We start from the raw sequence: 15,925 nt of genomic DNA, 5'->3' as shown, positions 1-15,925 counted from the left end.
ATTGCTTCATTTCTGCATTTTTCTTTGCCTAGGTAGCTCCAGCCACTAAGTGAATAGAGATTTGAATATAAATACAAACAAAAAAGGTTTTCACCAAGTAAGAGCACTGGTAGTGAAAGAAGTCTTTGCTACTATTCATCACACAAATGATACACTTGCACCACACATCAATAGGCATCATGTAGAACACATTATGGTGGTCGTTTATTGCAGGTGATACATTTAGTGTAATTACCATTTTTTAGTCCTCCAATAAAAACTTCTGGTTGTGTTTTCTAAGTGAACTGAATAGAGTTCTGAAATAATAGTTGTCAGTGTAATACAAACAGGGCAAGTCCTTCAACCAAAGAATGCACACAATGGGCATACCATTATGGAGAAAGCTGGAGGGAAAGGGGGCATTAGCAGGCTTGACGCATAATCTTGTTTGTAACTTGCCACTTGACTTTGGCAAAGCTGTTTTTCCCACTGTGAGCCTCAACTCAATTTCACTTTTGTATAATGTTTGGACTATAATATTTTTGAAGTTTCTTCTAGCTGTGAAACTTTAATGTAAACACTGTGAATCCACAGACTACTGGTATACCCCAACACCTAGAATAATATCTGGCATATGTAGGTTCTCAATAAATATTTATTAAATGAATTAATATTGACTTTTTAGAACTACTTATTCATGTGCTATTTTTCTCAGAAAAAAATATTGAGCATCTATGCATTTGAATGTGAGATGTTGAGAGTATAGTGTGAGAAAATGGCTTTTTTGCAAATGTCTGCATTCCTTCAAGGCAGCATTGTAATGGTGCATCTTTTGACTAACACAATATATATTTAGTCTACTCTTATCACAAAACTCAGGGATTGGGTGTTCTTCATAATAATCCCAACCAGATTTGAGAATTCACTTTTGCATGTCATTTTGTCACGTTGTTTCTTATCCCTAGAGTGGAAGGGGCAACTAGTTGCAAAGTGTTTGCCTCCTTCCCCCAGTATTCTGTTTGAACTGATTATTTCAACTTGTATCTACTTGGGACCTAAACATTAATGAGATTGGCACACCTCATTTCAAGTAGGCATCACGCCAGTGTAACAGATGGTCTTTGAAATTGTCAGTTGAGAGTGTATGTATAAATCTCTAATATTGTTAAGTGAACAAAGTCCTTAACAAGAAATGTCAAAAATGTTTGTCAGTTGGCCTCCAGATGCCTTACCTATGCATCATTACTCTGCCTCACCACTCTGCAAGTCTCTTTAGACTCTTAATAACTTTCAGAGAAATTATTGTTAAATGATATAGACAGGTGATTCCTTGGCAAAATACACCCAGATGATCTGCATCCTCTTTTGCCATTTCCCATCTTTTACAGGCTGTTCCTTACATCCATTGCATACCTGCATCCTGTATCATGGCTATTAAAACTTTATCACTTGCCATTTTCTTCTTAGGAAGACTGTTATTTCACCTTCACTCAAGGAAGAGAATAAAAACTTCACACATAGTATGTAATAAAGATAAGTTGGCTTTCTGAGAGACACTACCTAATCTTCACAGCATTGTTACTTTCATGTGGCTTTGCCATGTTGATTCATCATCTTTTTTTCTTTGAAAATTTTGTCGTCTACTTTCTTCTTTCTTTTTTTATGACTAATTTCATCCAACTTCCTAGACTCTTTGTGAAGGCATGGTCCATGTAGGACTCTGCCTAAGAGATACTTGAACCTAGAGCTGATAATTTATGTTTTGCCCAACAGTCAACACTGCACACTTTTTTAAACTTCCCCTTGATAATCTTCTGCTTCTTGCAGGTCATTTATAATCCTGTTTATGTCATCAGGATTGCTGATTGATGTCTCCCATTTGCCAAATGAACTGGCTTTGCAGCCATGGAGAAAGCTTTATTTCATTAAACTCATCAAGTATTAAATAAAACCTTCTAAGCCCCACACACTAGAAGCCAGAAATACAACAGTGAACAAATGGATCTGGTTTTTGTCTTTGTGGAGCTTATATTCTGGTGACAGCTTAGAACTGACAACCCAGTAGAGATGGTGTGTTGACCACTTCTTCTGTCCTACAGTGAATACTCATTTGTGGTGGTGAGTTGATCTTATTGTCATCACCAAAAGCAGTTCTCAATAGTCAACTGTTATTTTCTTTACAACAGATTATCCAATTATACAAGATGAATAGTAAGAAAATAATTGGGCACAAAGAAAAGGTCACAAATTCCTTTCAATTTATATTTGTCACTTGTGGAAAAACAGAGTGAGAATATGAAAAACCCCCAATATGGGCTTGTAATTGATTTGACATATTATTGAGACTCTCTAAGTTGTTAATTATAATGTAACACATTGTTGTTAATTATTCCCATTTATTTATATTATTTTGTACATTCCAGTAGGAACCAAAGCTAGAGAATCTGAATATGCACACATAGCCAATCAATTACATGGGTTAACCAGAATTAGGCTGGAGTGTCAGTGTTGGCATTGCTACTCTGATTCAACAGTGTAGTAGAAATAATATGGCCATATAATTTATTGCTGTAAGTAGGACAGTTTTGATGATGAAAGGGGACACCCCAAATACAAGGGGTCTAATCCTACCTAATCTTGGCATTTTGAAATAACAAATTACTGGGCTACTAGTCTATTTTCCCGTTTTAAGTTAATCATCAAGCAAGTTCATCATAACTAGGTCAAATGATTTCTTATTGACACTTTCATGAAGCAATTCAGCCCTTAAATCCTCTGCCACTTTGGTGGTGGAGGTGGTTGGGGAATAAGCCTCTATCTTTTTTAAGACAGGAGGGAAGAGTTTGAAGGCTTCCAGCCTCTAATTTTTAAAACCTACAGGCTGGCTTACTGCCCAGCCTTTTCTGTGCTCCCACACCAACTGTGATGGTTTCTTTATTATACCTTACTATATATTTTAATATTATTTATGTTTTTATCGCCTTTAATAAGGTTTTATGCTTCTGTAGGGCAGAGGTCATGTTTTATTCATATGTAACCCCTCTGTGCCTCTGGTTGCTCATCTTTAAAATACAGATAATAATAGTACTAACCTCATAGAATTTTATGAAAATAAAGTTAACTAAAACATTTGGAATCCTTATGATAGTGCCTGGCACATAGCTCTTAGTAGTGCTAGCTAAATGTTATCATCATTACTTGTTATTATAGTACTTATAGTCAATGTCATCTACACAAAACATGTATGCTAACTATTATGATACATAAAACATTTATTATTGTTTCCCATATTCAGGACACTACAAAAATATATGATATGCCCTAAACAGTTTGGCTCAGTGGATAGAGCATCAGCCTGTGGACTGAAGGATCCCAGGTTCGATTCTGGTCAAGGGCATGTACCTTGGTTGCAGGCACATCCCCAGTAGGGAGTGTGCAGGAGGCAGCTGATTAATGTTTTCTCTCATCGATGTTTCTAACTTTCTATCCCTCTCCCCTCCTCTCTGTGAAAAATCAATAAAATATATATTTTTAAAAAAGATATAGCATACAGGAACCCAATTTTAGTAATGATGGAGAACAGGAGTGAGATGCCCAATGATAATTATTGTACAAAATAGAAAGTAATAGGTGATGTAAGAGAGGTAAAGAGATAGCAATATTATTTTTAATAGGGAACATTTTCTGATTAAAAAGATCAGGGAAGATTGTAGGAGTTAGATTGTGATTTTAGTTGAATCTTGAATAAAATATAATATTTGGCTATGTAGACATTTGTTTTAGAGGTGAAGATATTCCAAGGATGACTATGTAAGTAAAGCTTTGTTTAGGATAATGACAAGTATTGTCTAGGAGGAAGCTTGGAAAAGACTTGAAAGATAGTCTGGAACTAGATAATGGAAAGGTCTTGAATGGCAGATCACAGATTTTATATTACAATATGATTCATTTTCTATTTAATAAAGCATCTGGGTTTTAAAAATTATGAATAAAAATCATGAACATTCACAAACTAGGAGGCTCTCTCTGTTCTTGTTCACTGTAGACAATGGGGAGGTGGTTACATAAGAAGCCACCCTGGAGTAGCTGGATCACCTCTGCCTGAGAGGCAGGACCCTCATTTCTGAGCCTGGTTCTGCTCCACTGTGTGACCTTTCTCAAGTCAAATACCCTCTGTGCCTCTCCATCTGTAAAAGAGTAAATATTAAGGGGGTATATAGATGGACTCTAAAAGTATCTCCTTTTCTAAAACTTTTGAGAGGAAAAGAGGATTTAATGGAGTACAGTGTTAGGAGCAGAAGATATTTATCCCAATAAAATAGGATATTGTTTTGTTTTGTTTTGAGAAATCAGTCTAAGTAGTTGCTCTAATATAATTATTTTTTTAGACAGAAAATATTTGCACACTATAGAAAAGAAGATGAGGAAAAATAAGAACATAAAACCACCTATAATGCTGTCCCTAACGCATCTACACACATTCTGCTCTGATAGTTTTTGTCAGTTGCCCCTTTCCAGGCCCAACGCTCACCCACCTAGTCCCCTTTTCTCTGTTCTCCTCTTCCTCACCTCTTAGTTGATAAATCTCTCTAATGTGTGTTTTGGGGTATATTTTTCTTTCTAACCATCCATCTTTCTGTTTTTCCTTTCTCTGACCATCTTTCTCTTCAGCCACCTGTCGTCATATATGTATATTAATCATAATATTTTACTAGATTGTGAGAATGAGAAGAAAAATATCAGATGAACTTCATTAAGAACAAGTTTAAGGAAATAATAGACTATTTCTTTTATTTTTTTAAAAAAATACTTTATTGATTTCAGAGAGGAAGGGACAGGGACAGGGAGACAGAAACATCAATGATGAGAGAGAATCATTGGTCGGCTGCCTCCTGCACGCCCCACACTGGGGATTGAGCCTGCAACCCAGGCATGTGCCCTGCCCGGAAATCGAACTGTGATCTCCTGGTCCACAGGTCTGTGCCCAACCACTGAGCAACACTGGCCGGACTAGACTATTTCTTAAGGAACAACTCTACTCTTACTCTTAGCCTACTTCCTAAACCTGTCAAAATTTAAAGAAATTCTGAGTTTTGTGATTTTTCCAAATATTTACTTTGGCATGCAGTATGAGAGCCCAAAGGTTAGTAGACCTTAGGTTGTGGCCTCTGTAATCCCACGCTTCAGTGTTTTAATTCCTCAGTGCTGCATGGAGGTAGGCTTTGCTGAACCACAGCCGTTCATCAGCAGGAGCCCTCTACTAATAAATGTCCCAGTCTAGTTGAACTGTCATGATTAATATTTGTAATCAAGGCCTTCAGACATTGGAAAATCCCAGGATGCCTTCTGAATCACCAGAAAACTGAATTGCCGTCAGCCTCAGGTTTCTGGTTGGGAGTACATTTTATTGTATTTCAATATTTTGACAATTGGGATTAGAAGTCTACTATGGAGGGATCTTTGTGTAACCTGAGGTGTGATTAATCTGCACATCTCTCTCCTTAGCCATTCCAGACAACAGAGTTTTCTAGATTTGTTTTTATGCCTGAGAATAAGACTATTATTCTCAAGGAGAGAATATTCTCTCAGGAGAATTTGGACTATTGAAAGAAAAAAAAGTTAGTGAACACACATTTATTTCCTTACACATTTTGCAGATAAACTAAATATAGTGTGGCTTTTAAAATACTCTGATATGGAAGTGGTACTTCAGGAATTTCTGGCTTTCCATCTTTTCCTATAGCCTTATACAGGAAAAGCACTCCTCCTCTGCACCTTCATAAAACGATGATATGTACAGTTTTAAAGTACTTATATCAATAAGGTGCCTCCCTTCCTTTGGGGTCTACTTCTTGGTTGATTGTTGGAAAAAAGCTAAAAAGAGCACCCTCCCCCCTCTCCCCCCAGTATCCTCAGTATCATTGTTTAGAGAACTTTCCAAGCCGTGGCGCCTATTCATGGGCGTTTGGGGATGGAGGCAAAGGGGATCTCAGGGAGGCAAGGAAATTCAAGTCTGAGCAGCAAAGAAGTGGGCGAATACTAAGCTTTGTTAGCTCCAGGGCTACTCCCATCCCACCCCCTAAAAAAAACAAAACAAGAACAGGAATGCAGGAGAAATATGAATCCAGTGGGGGAAGTGGGTCCTGCAGGGGGAAAGCGTTCACCTGGAAAGTTACTGCAGCAGTAAGGAGAGAAACCCAAAAGATGCCCCTCAAATAGGATTCCCAAATCCCCTTCTCTTCCTTCCTCCCCTTTCTGCCTTCTGAATAAAGCTGGAACCAGCTCGTGGACCATAGGTTTCTGTAATCCATCCTGGAAAAATCATATGAAACCAGGACACCATCCCAATCCAATCCATTTCTGGTTTGCAAAGGAAAATCCAGTCCGGCCTTTATTTTTTGCATTGCTTCCCTGGGCCCCAACGCTTCAGCTATTCCGTGGTGGGGATAACTAGGGAAGGTATTGGGGAGAGAAACGAAGGGGGCGGGTAGCAGGAGGCGGTGAAAAGGGGAGGGAGGATGCCCTGCGCATGCGTGCCAGCGCCTATGCAAATCGTACATCCAGAAAGCAAAGTGGGATGATCTGTCACTACACCTGCAGCACCAAGCTCGGAGGACAGCTCCTGCTTGCAGCTTCCAGACCCAGGTAAAAATCATCTGAGCGGGCACCGTGCATGCATTTCAATGCCAGATGTGCGTCGCAGTCTATCCCTCATAGAGGCAATCTGCTGCTGCTGCTTAGTGTCCTTTGGTGGCTGATTGCAGCTTCAAGGTTTAAGAAATCCCATCTTTCAGGAAGCCTGAGGGAAAGGAAGGAAGTACGGGCGAAATCATCAGATTGGCTTCCCAGGTTTGGGAATCTGAAACGGGCCCACATCTTCCGGCCAACTTCCATTGAACTTCCCAGCACTCGAAGGGGACCGAAATGGAGAGCAAAGGTATGTCTCTATCCCCTTCGGGGGACTTCCCGCTGCATGTGCGTGTGGCCAAGGCAGTCCTCCGCGAGGGGACTGCAGTGCTTGGGGAGCGAGCATCGGACTAGGTCGATAGGAGATGCTATGTCCGTTGCAGCAGCGGGGAATCCTGGCAGGAGGGCCACTTCTTGTTAATTCCCACAGCTCGGAAGACAGTGTTTAATACTCCGTCAGTTGCTTAGTGAAGTGTGACGAGTTGTTATTTATTATTTTGGGGGTGGGGGTGGGGAGAGTCTTTAGCTGGTGGGAGAGGAGAGATGTGTTGGTAAAGCAATTTCTTTTCTATGGAATCGATGAGCTCAAATAAATACAATTAATTTGCTTTAGTATTGCTGACAGGTATGTTTGTATCTGATATCCAATAATGCATTGCTATAAAAATGTTTGGGTTTCTCCACCCCCACCCCAGGAAGATGGTATTTTTGGGTGTGTATGACCACATCCTACTGCATTTTCAATATATATCAGCAGATAAATTGGGTCTATTTGAAACAGTGTGCGTTAGAACTGACCTCTAAGAAGAACAGTGTGCTGGGAGTACTGCTTGACTCCCAAACACGATGAATTTACTAGTTGTGGACATGTATATCTTAATATTCTCCTCCTAAGCAATTCTGTATGATGTGTACATACTAACTGGGAAAGGGACTATAAAAACCAACTTCTGATGGCATATTTAATACACAAAAACAAAATGGCTATTACAACTGTGAGACTGGATATCCTTCGGGTTTAACCCATCTATGCAGGTCTCTTCTTTCTCCTCCTCTTCCTCCTTCTTCAAACACCCACCAGATTGCAATAGCCTTGAGTGATGTGGTCAGATACCCAGGAGGAATATTGGATATACTTGATTCCAGTGGAAACAGAAGAAATGATGTCAACTTTTATGAAACTATATTCATTACCAAGCACTGGAGAAGCTATATTTGAGACAAGGTTTTATTTTTAAACCAGGAATGTCAGTCATTGTGCTAATGTGCTCAGGATCAGGGGATGGTGGTGGATTTCCCATTTCTGGGCTGATTAATAAAACTAGCATGCTGAATGATAGCAGGTCTATGTTTAAGGAAGTATTTTAAGTATTTAATTAGTAGAGTTAAGTATTTGAACCTAGGTAAGTATTTACAGTATGAAAATAACTGAATTAACATGAATTCAGACTAGCTGGCAATTTTTAGTTTAAAAAAACTATTGTTGTGATTCGCTGATGAGCACTTCAATGACTAACAGTGATGTACATATATGAGAAAATCCAAATACTTATATTTCTACATATACATATATAAGTATAAAGAGGCATATATTTATTAACTTCATTATAGAATCCATTTTAAAATGAGAAACCAGTCTTAACTCATAGAGCTTGTAATATTCCAGTTGATTAAGTATTTCTGGAACATAAAGTTAATGGCAGACAGAGAGAGTATTATTTTACTATGAAATAGATTTTTGTGTGCTTAGATGACACCTGCTCTATGGTTATTAACTTGTTTTTGTGTTTGTTTTTTTGGCAATGATCCTTGGTAATGTTTGGCTTCCAATTTATATACTAATTCCTGGCCCATCGTAAGGATGATGTTTCTCTTAGCAATACTTTTTTATTTTCCTTCCTTGCTCATTACATGTCACTCAAAATTCCAGTTGGTTTATATCTCAAATTGACAGTAGTAGAGTTCTAGATATTCTACCAGTCTTGGTTTTGAAAGGAGAAAGAATCTGAGAAATATATCTGAGAAGAATTAGGCCAGAACTCCTATAGTTATTCAGATAACAGTGATACAGGCATGAATCACAGCATTGACCAAAAGGCAGTGAAGATTTTTTCCCCAAGCCAATATTGTGGTTATTCTGCAGAGGTACCATATTGCCTCACACAAAACACATCATAAATGTTTTTATGCATGTTAGCACTTGGGTTTCCTTTACAAAGCTGAATTAGCTAGGTAGTGACCACATTAAAAACGGATACATTTTTTTACAGATTGGCTTTATTTTCTAAGTTGATGCAATTGGAACAGCTAAACATTGTAGCTAACTTAAAATTTGTATTAGTATATTAAGAGGTGTGTGTTCCATTCAAACTGGTCCATCTTTTATACTTTATGCTGCCATGTACAAAATTCTTTCCCCAACAGATTCAAATCAATTTCTAGGAAGACATTCTGAAATGTGAGTACATATAATTATTTTTTCTACTGGAAACTCTTTTAATATAGATTAGAAGAGTATTATGGTATGATTCAGTTGAGGGTTCAAGAGTTCTTTATCTCAGAAAAAAATCAAATGGCTCAATTATTATTGACTCCTGTCACTTGCGTTTGACAACCTTCACATTACCTCTAGCATTTGAAAATCTTTCTTTGAGCACTTGTCCAGAGTTTCTGGCAAGTTGGACTTCAGTTATTTACAGCTAAGATCAATTTTCTTTTGTTTCTTTCCTTATTGCTTTGCTCCCACTTCCTTTCATCCAGGGAAAAGAAGAGAGGAAAATAGATCAGCTGCCCTAGCAATCGAGTCACCATCTAATTTCAGTGATCTTCATGCGCCAGGGTAATTCATATAGCTTCAAAGGTTTGGGTTGGTTGGTGCACAGTCGGAACAACTTTGACAGAATTTGTGCCTTGCAGTGGCTCACAAACTTTGCTGTGCAGTAGAATCATCTGGCATGCTTTGTGGCCATCCTTGGGGCTAAGTGGCACCCCATACCAATTACATCGGAATATTAGGGTGCAAGACAGATATCGGTAGTTTTAAATGATCCCAGATCCAATGATGTTTGGGAACCACTGATTTAGTCTCTGGATAATCAAAATATGGTTTGAAAACTAACTAGCTTTTTTCAACTGCAGAATATTTTCTTTACTCCAGAACAATTGAATCAGAAGCTTATATTAACAAAATCCCCAGGTAATTTGTATTGAATCAGAAACTTCTTTTAACAAAACCTCCAGGTAGTTTGAGAAGCACTGATTTAGAGTGAGGAAAAATATTTGTCTATCATCTATCTATCTATCTATCTATCTATCTATCTATCTATCTATCATCTATCTATCTATCATCTATCTATCTATATATCTATCATCATCCATCATTTCTCTCTTGCTCTCTCCCCTATTTTCCTCCTCTCCTGACAATTGTATTACATCTGTCTTTGTCTAGCTATGTTTTTGACATCAAGCTGGCATATTAGGAACACCTGTAGAGTTTTTAAAAGCATAAGAATGCTTAGCCACATCTCTAGACATTCTGGTTTAATTGGTCCTGGAGTGGAACCTGGGCACAGGTATTTTGAAGAAGCTTCCCAACTGATGCTAATGGACAGCTAGAGTTACCCACTGGTCTAGATCCTTTGTACTCAAGGTGTGGTCCACAGACCACATTACCAGCAGCATTAAAGCACATCAACATTACTTGGGAACTTGTTAGAAATGCACTCTCAGGACTCACCCTAGATTTTATGAATCAAATGTGCAGTTCATCAAGGTCTGCTGGTCCTTTATATACGCATGCAAGTTTAAGAAGCACTGGTCTAGATCTTGGAGAATTGATTATATCTGAGAATGACATCACTTCAGGCCCCTCAGTAGAAAAGATTTGATATGATCTCACTAATCAATCTGGAAGCTCCTGGATATGTAATCATGATATAGGTCTTCTTGTTGCTTCTGGACAGAATGGAAATGAAAGGAAAATAAATTGCCTGCTTCATGGTTAGATCAGAAACAAACTCACTTTTTAAAAAATATATATTTTTATTGATTTCAGAGATGAAGAAAGAGGAAGAGAGAGATAGAAACAGCAATGATGAGAGAGAATCATTGATTGGTTGCCTCCTACACCCCCAAAACTGGGGATCGAGCCCAAAACCCAGGCATATGCCCTGACTGGGAAATGAACCATGACCTTCTGGTTCATAGATCAATGCTCAACCACTGAGCCATACCAGCCAGGCCAAACTCACTTTTAAATATCCTCTCTCTGCTCTTCCTCAAGCCATTTACTTTCAACCCTGCTTATCTTTAAACACTTATGTTCTAGGTCTATTCTGAGCTCCTGACAATGCCCTGATATATATCCATGATAGTGTGATATTAGACTTTTTAACTCAAGGTACATCTTAACAGAGTGAATATAGCTTTACCCTTTTCCTGTTGTCATATGTCTCTGCTCAACTCTTTTGAGATTCATTTGCTATGGCCCTTGTTCCATAAAATCTCCCCTGACCTCCCTATATCTAACTTGTCCCTTACATACTGCATTTTTTTTTTACAATCCACATTGTAATTTTATGCTCTTTATGTAAACAAATGTTTATTGAGCACCTGCTATATTCCCAATGTGCTAAGAAGCAATCTCTGATCTTAAAGATCCCACTCTCATATCCCTATTAATAGATTGTCCTTCTTGTGTAGCGTACCTGCAGCTACCCAGGAGCCTGCCTCATATAAAACATTTCCATGTACCTATGCAAATGTGTACTTGAGGGACTCAGATTGTGTATGTTGAACGCCATAGCCTTGATTACTTCATCATGCCTGTTTATGCACCAGGAGATTGTAAGTTAGCAAAGGCAAAATACATTTGGCTACCAGGAGGGCGACAGAAGCATAAATTTGATTTCAGAACTTGGAAGTCAGTAACTTGATCTGCTTTCTCTATAGAGAGCTGTATGTATGTTCCCAATGAATGTTCAGCTCTGTTCTGGGTTTCACACCATCCATTAGAGTCCAAGCAGAGCCACGAACTAATGCATTTAATGTATAGAGCAGTTATGTCTCTGAAAACAGAATGTTTCACCTTACAGGAGAGAAAGAAAATGTCTACGTAGTAACTCATTTAGAGAACTGGGAAGTGATTTTAAGAAAAGCTCCGTTGTGATTAAAAACAACTAAAACACTGAGGCCATGGTAGTGAGATAAGTAAAATAAAATGCAGTAAAAAACATAATGTAACAGAATAGGCATTGGATGGAGGAGATCCTCGTTCTTACTCCAGGGTTACTTTTATTACATCATTAGATATAGTTTTCCTGTCTGAGTCTCAGGATTCTTAACTGTTAGAGGACGTGCATTTTGTTTGATTCAGTATATTTACTGAGATGCCACATTGCTTCGGACACATTATTAAATTCTGGGGAGAGAGATATAAATAGTGCATTGGCTTGCCGTCCAGGAGCTTACATTTTAGAAGTACACAAACAGGCTGTGGATTTCTAACGTTGTGTATCTCTTATGCATTTCTAACATTGCATGTCATTTATCTTTCAGAAGTAGAGTAGGTTACCTAGCAGGCTAGGATATAAAATCATCCAGTAATTAATGACCACCAGAGAGGTACTTAACATTCTACAGCAATAATGTCTGTCTTTTGTTCCCCCTTTGGTTTCTTTAAACAAAATTGTTGTGTGGGAGAACATTTGAACTCAAGCTAAGTATCCACTCTAAAAGCTGTTCCAACTGACTCGATACCCAGCTAGTAACCCATCGTGTTATTATTATGAGGCTCGTTAGCATTAGCAACGAGTTTAGAGGTGGCCAGTTAGTTATCTCCTATCATTCTCTTATCCCTGTTCTTTTCTGCCTTTAAGCTTCTGAAGTACTAACCCTTCTAGTGCTGTGTGATCACGAATGGATTTGTGATTTTTCATGTATTAACAGCCATAAATAACATTGATGAGACACTTTGTATCTTTTTAATGGGCTTTTATTGTCATTTCCCTTAAAATTCTGAGATTAGACATTTTAACTTCATTTTGTAAATAACAAAACAGGCTCAGAAAGACTAAGTGACTTAGGCAACACATCTTAACTTTGTTTCTCTATAAAATAAGAATTATTGCACCCACCTCAAGCCCCATACCATAATATGCGTATGAACTTAAACTCATACCAATAAAGCATTTAGAGTTCTTTGGCGTCAGTCTTTCATCATGATAAGCTGTGTTTGTCTTTTCACTAGACTGTGAGGTCCTAGAGGGGAGAAATTGGTCCTTTGCCACCTTTGTAGTTTTAGCAGCAAGCATTCCACATAGACACTCAACATTATCTCCTCTGGTTTCCACAAAGGCTTCCATGTACAAAGAGGGACTTCTTTTACACTTATTTTATATGGTTTACAGTTACTCCTAGAATATCTAAATTTATTTCTATGTTGCTCAGGCTTAGTTTGAGGCAGTTATATAACATCTTGTGGGGTTGAAGGTGGAGATATATTGGGTCAAGTATTATATATCTTGGATGGGTTTAAAACAGATGTGTAAAATATGGCCACAAACAGATTCTTAATCAGGGGTGCACAGCAGAATCACTGGGTACCCCAGGATACGTGGGGCTTAGATATTTAAGGAGTACATCAGGTGATTAGGATGTGCACCTTCAATTATGAATCAATAAATGAGCTACAGGGTGGCTACTATGAAACTCTAACATGTACCTGCGTCCCTTATCAGGAACACTGCAGGACTCCTCCTGCCTGGGCCTTGATTTTTATTGCCACCCTCTTTAGCATTAAGAAGGTGTCCCCGTAGAAGAGAGGCCTGATTTCTGTATCCCAGGCTTGGGAGGCAACATGGACATGGAGCGTGTCTGAGGCTAAGGTGGCACCTGACCTTAGTTTCCCCAACATCTTCATCCTCATCTCCTTGTTAGCATCCTTGCAGGCAGAGCACGGTGGGGTTTTTCCAGGATCTGTGTCTCCAGTCCTAATTTTAGTTTGCTCTCCTCTTCAGTTACTTTTCCAAACAGTCTCTTTCTCCTTGTCTCTGGAATGTAGGACTCCCACCCAGGCAGACCATGGTATTTTGGGCTGTGATGCAGCGGATGGAGAGTGCCTTGGCAGAAGCCCCGAGGACACCTGTTGTCCCTGCACAGACACCGTCTTTCTTTCTTTAGCGCATACTCTGTCTTGCATTTTGCCTGAAACAAACCCTCCTGCCAGTGATTCAGAGAGGACAGGTCATTGAAAGCGGGGCTTTAAACTCTGTGAAAGAAACCAAGGGAAGTGGCTGTTCTGCGGTTAGGTTTTTGTTTCTCTTCTCTTTGTGGACAGGCCATTAGCCTGAGAAGCAGCCCAAAAGGGACGAGGCTGCAGGGAAAAAAAAAATCCAGAAGCTTGCAGAGGCCATTCAGAAGATGACCAAACACATCGAACACTGGAACATTCGTTTAACCAGCAGGCAGGAAGAAGCAGCAAGGCCAATCTCCAAGTGTCCGTCTCTCCCCATCCCATTCATGCCTACACTTGTCACCCATGTGAAACAATTAGGTTTTGCTGAAACCCTCAAACACTGCTAACATTCAAACAGGGTGAGCAAACCTTCGCACAAGGCAAACTAGGAAATGCCTTTTCAGCTTTTTGGAAACTGATCATCTAGATATGTTTCTGATTGTAAAAAAAAAAAAAAAAAGTCAGAATGTTTATGCCCTTCGTCTCATTCACGTACTAAATTGGGCTTAGAGGCTCTACAAATAAGAGAATGACACAAGATTTATTACATAATCATTCTAATTGTTAGAATCTGGATAGTTTAAAATTAGATTATTTAAGCAGTTTTCTACAAGGGCTCTTCTTTCATTTCAAAATATTTTCAACATTTCCAACACAATCTAAAGTTGAATTTGGTTTACTTCTTTCTCTCTTCTGGAACTTAGAGGAGAAATATGTGCTATATGTCAAAAGAAAGGTTGTCATGCAAATGTCACTGTATTTGCAAGCCTTCAAATAATTTAAAATGAAATGGCACAGGTACTTTTTATTTATGGACTTTGCATCAGCATCAGCATGAAAAGCAAACCGATAATGCAAATATAGCAAAACCCTCAATAATACTAAGGCAAAGGAGACAACCAAAGCAATTTTAGAACAAGATGATTGATTGCTTCATTTAATGAGTAGCATCTACTGAGTGTCTGCTATGTGTTAGAGTCTCTAAGGCCAAGCTTTTCAAACCGGGCTGTGCATACTGATGGGACTATGAGATTGTATATTGGGGTGACTCACAGAGGCACAGAAAACATGCGCATGTTCTGATGAAATAAAACTGACATTAGACAATACACTGGAGAACCTGGGTTCATGTTCTAGTCCCTCCATTCGATGGTGGAATCTGGGGAAAAAATCTCTTCCTTCTCCTCCTCGGAGTTCAGTGTCCTAAGCCGTTCTTTAGCTCTATTTGCTTATTCATTTCTAGTTTCTTAGTAAAGAAACTGCTTGTTTGTATTTTTTCTTTACTTGTTCCTCTTTACATTTGATGTCCATAGAAAATAAGTCAGGGTGGTCATAATTGCCACATTCATTTTTTAAGACCCACTGTAGATTTGAGCTAGCTGTTTAATGCTGTGAGTTGTGTGACTGAAGTTGTTGGGTCTATAACTGGGTTGAACAATTGAACTGGGTTGAACAATTAATTTGGTTTCAAGTGAGAAAGCATTAAGACAGCTGGGAAATTGCTACTTGGCTGTCTATAGACTTCATAATTGTGACCACAATAGAGGCCCAACTATGTCTGAACCGGTGAGTCGCTGGTGTGGCCTGGCTTAGGAGGCTGGAGACTTGGATTTGAGTCGTATTTCCTGTTCCAGTTCATTGTGTGACATTGAGTTGGTCACTTCCTTTCTCAGTCCTTGTTTTTTCACCTGTGAAACAAGGGTAGATTAGTGACAAGATTCTTTTCAACTCTGGAATTGTAAGAACAAGCATTTGTGATGTGTTTATGTAGGAATTACAGTGGATATGTTCTGTTTAAGGCTTTATATTTGGCACCTTGATCTCTCCTATTTCTTTGGCTAATTCAGTGTCATTTTTGCTCAGCAGATTGTACATTATGTTTCTCTAACATTTTTTACCCTCACGCATATCTTGTTTTTACAATTAAGATCAGTTTATTTATACATTAGTCATATGTGAAGTTGATTTGGTGAATACAGTTTTCTCCTCTCTCCCAACCCAAATCAGCATTCCCCCTAAAAAAAG

The 15,925-nt window shown here is 38.7% G+C and overlaps 1 protein-coding gene across 3 annotated transcripts in view; it reads left to right on the top strand.

Moving 5' to 3' along the window:
- Positions 1 to 6,410: 6,410 nt before the first annotated feature.
- FGF12 (fibroblast growth factor 12) overlaps positions 6,411 to 15,925 on the top strand; it is a 528,942-nt gene continuing 519,427 nt past the window's right edge. Inside the window, exons 1-2 of one of the 3 annotated variants that reach the window (XM_081087036.1) lie at positions 6,411 to 6,624; positions 6,774 to 6,916. In XM_081087036.1, coding sequence (XP_080943162.1) covers positions 6,904 to 6,916 — 13 coding nt within the window. In that variant the 5' untranslated portion in view covers positions 6,411 to 6,624; positions 6,774 to 6,903. Of the gene's footprint in view, positions 6,917 to 9,090; positions 9,125 to 15,925 lie in introns of those variants that run through there. The other 2 variants (XM_081087037.1, XM_081087041.1) reach the window with 2 other exon arrangements.

The sequence above is a fragment of the Myotis nattereri genome, assembly GCF_964212035.1.
Source record: "Myotis nattereri genome assembly, chromosome: 3".
In the NCBI taxonomy this organism is placed as follows: domain Eukaryota; kingdom Metazoa; phylum Chordata; class Mammalia; order Chiroptera; family Vespertilionidae; genus Myotis; species Myotis nattereri.
The sequence above is the reverse complement of the archived record's forward strand: the minus strand, read 5'-3'. Positions and strand labels throughout refer to the sequence as shown.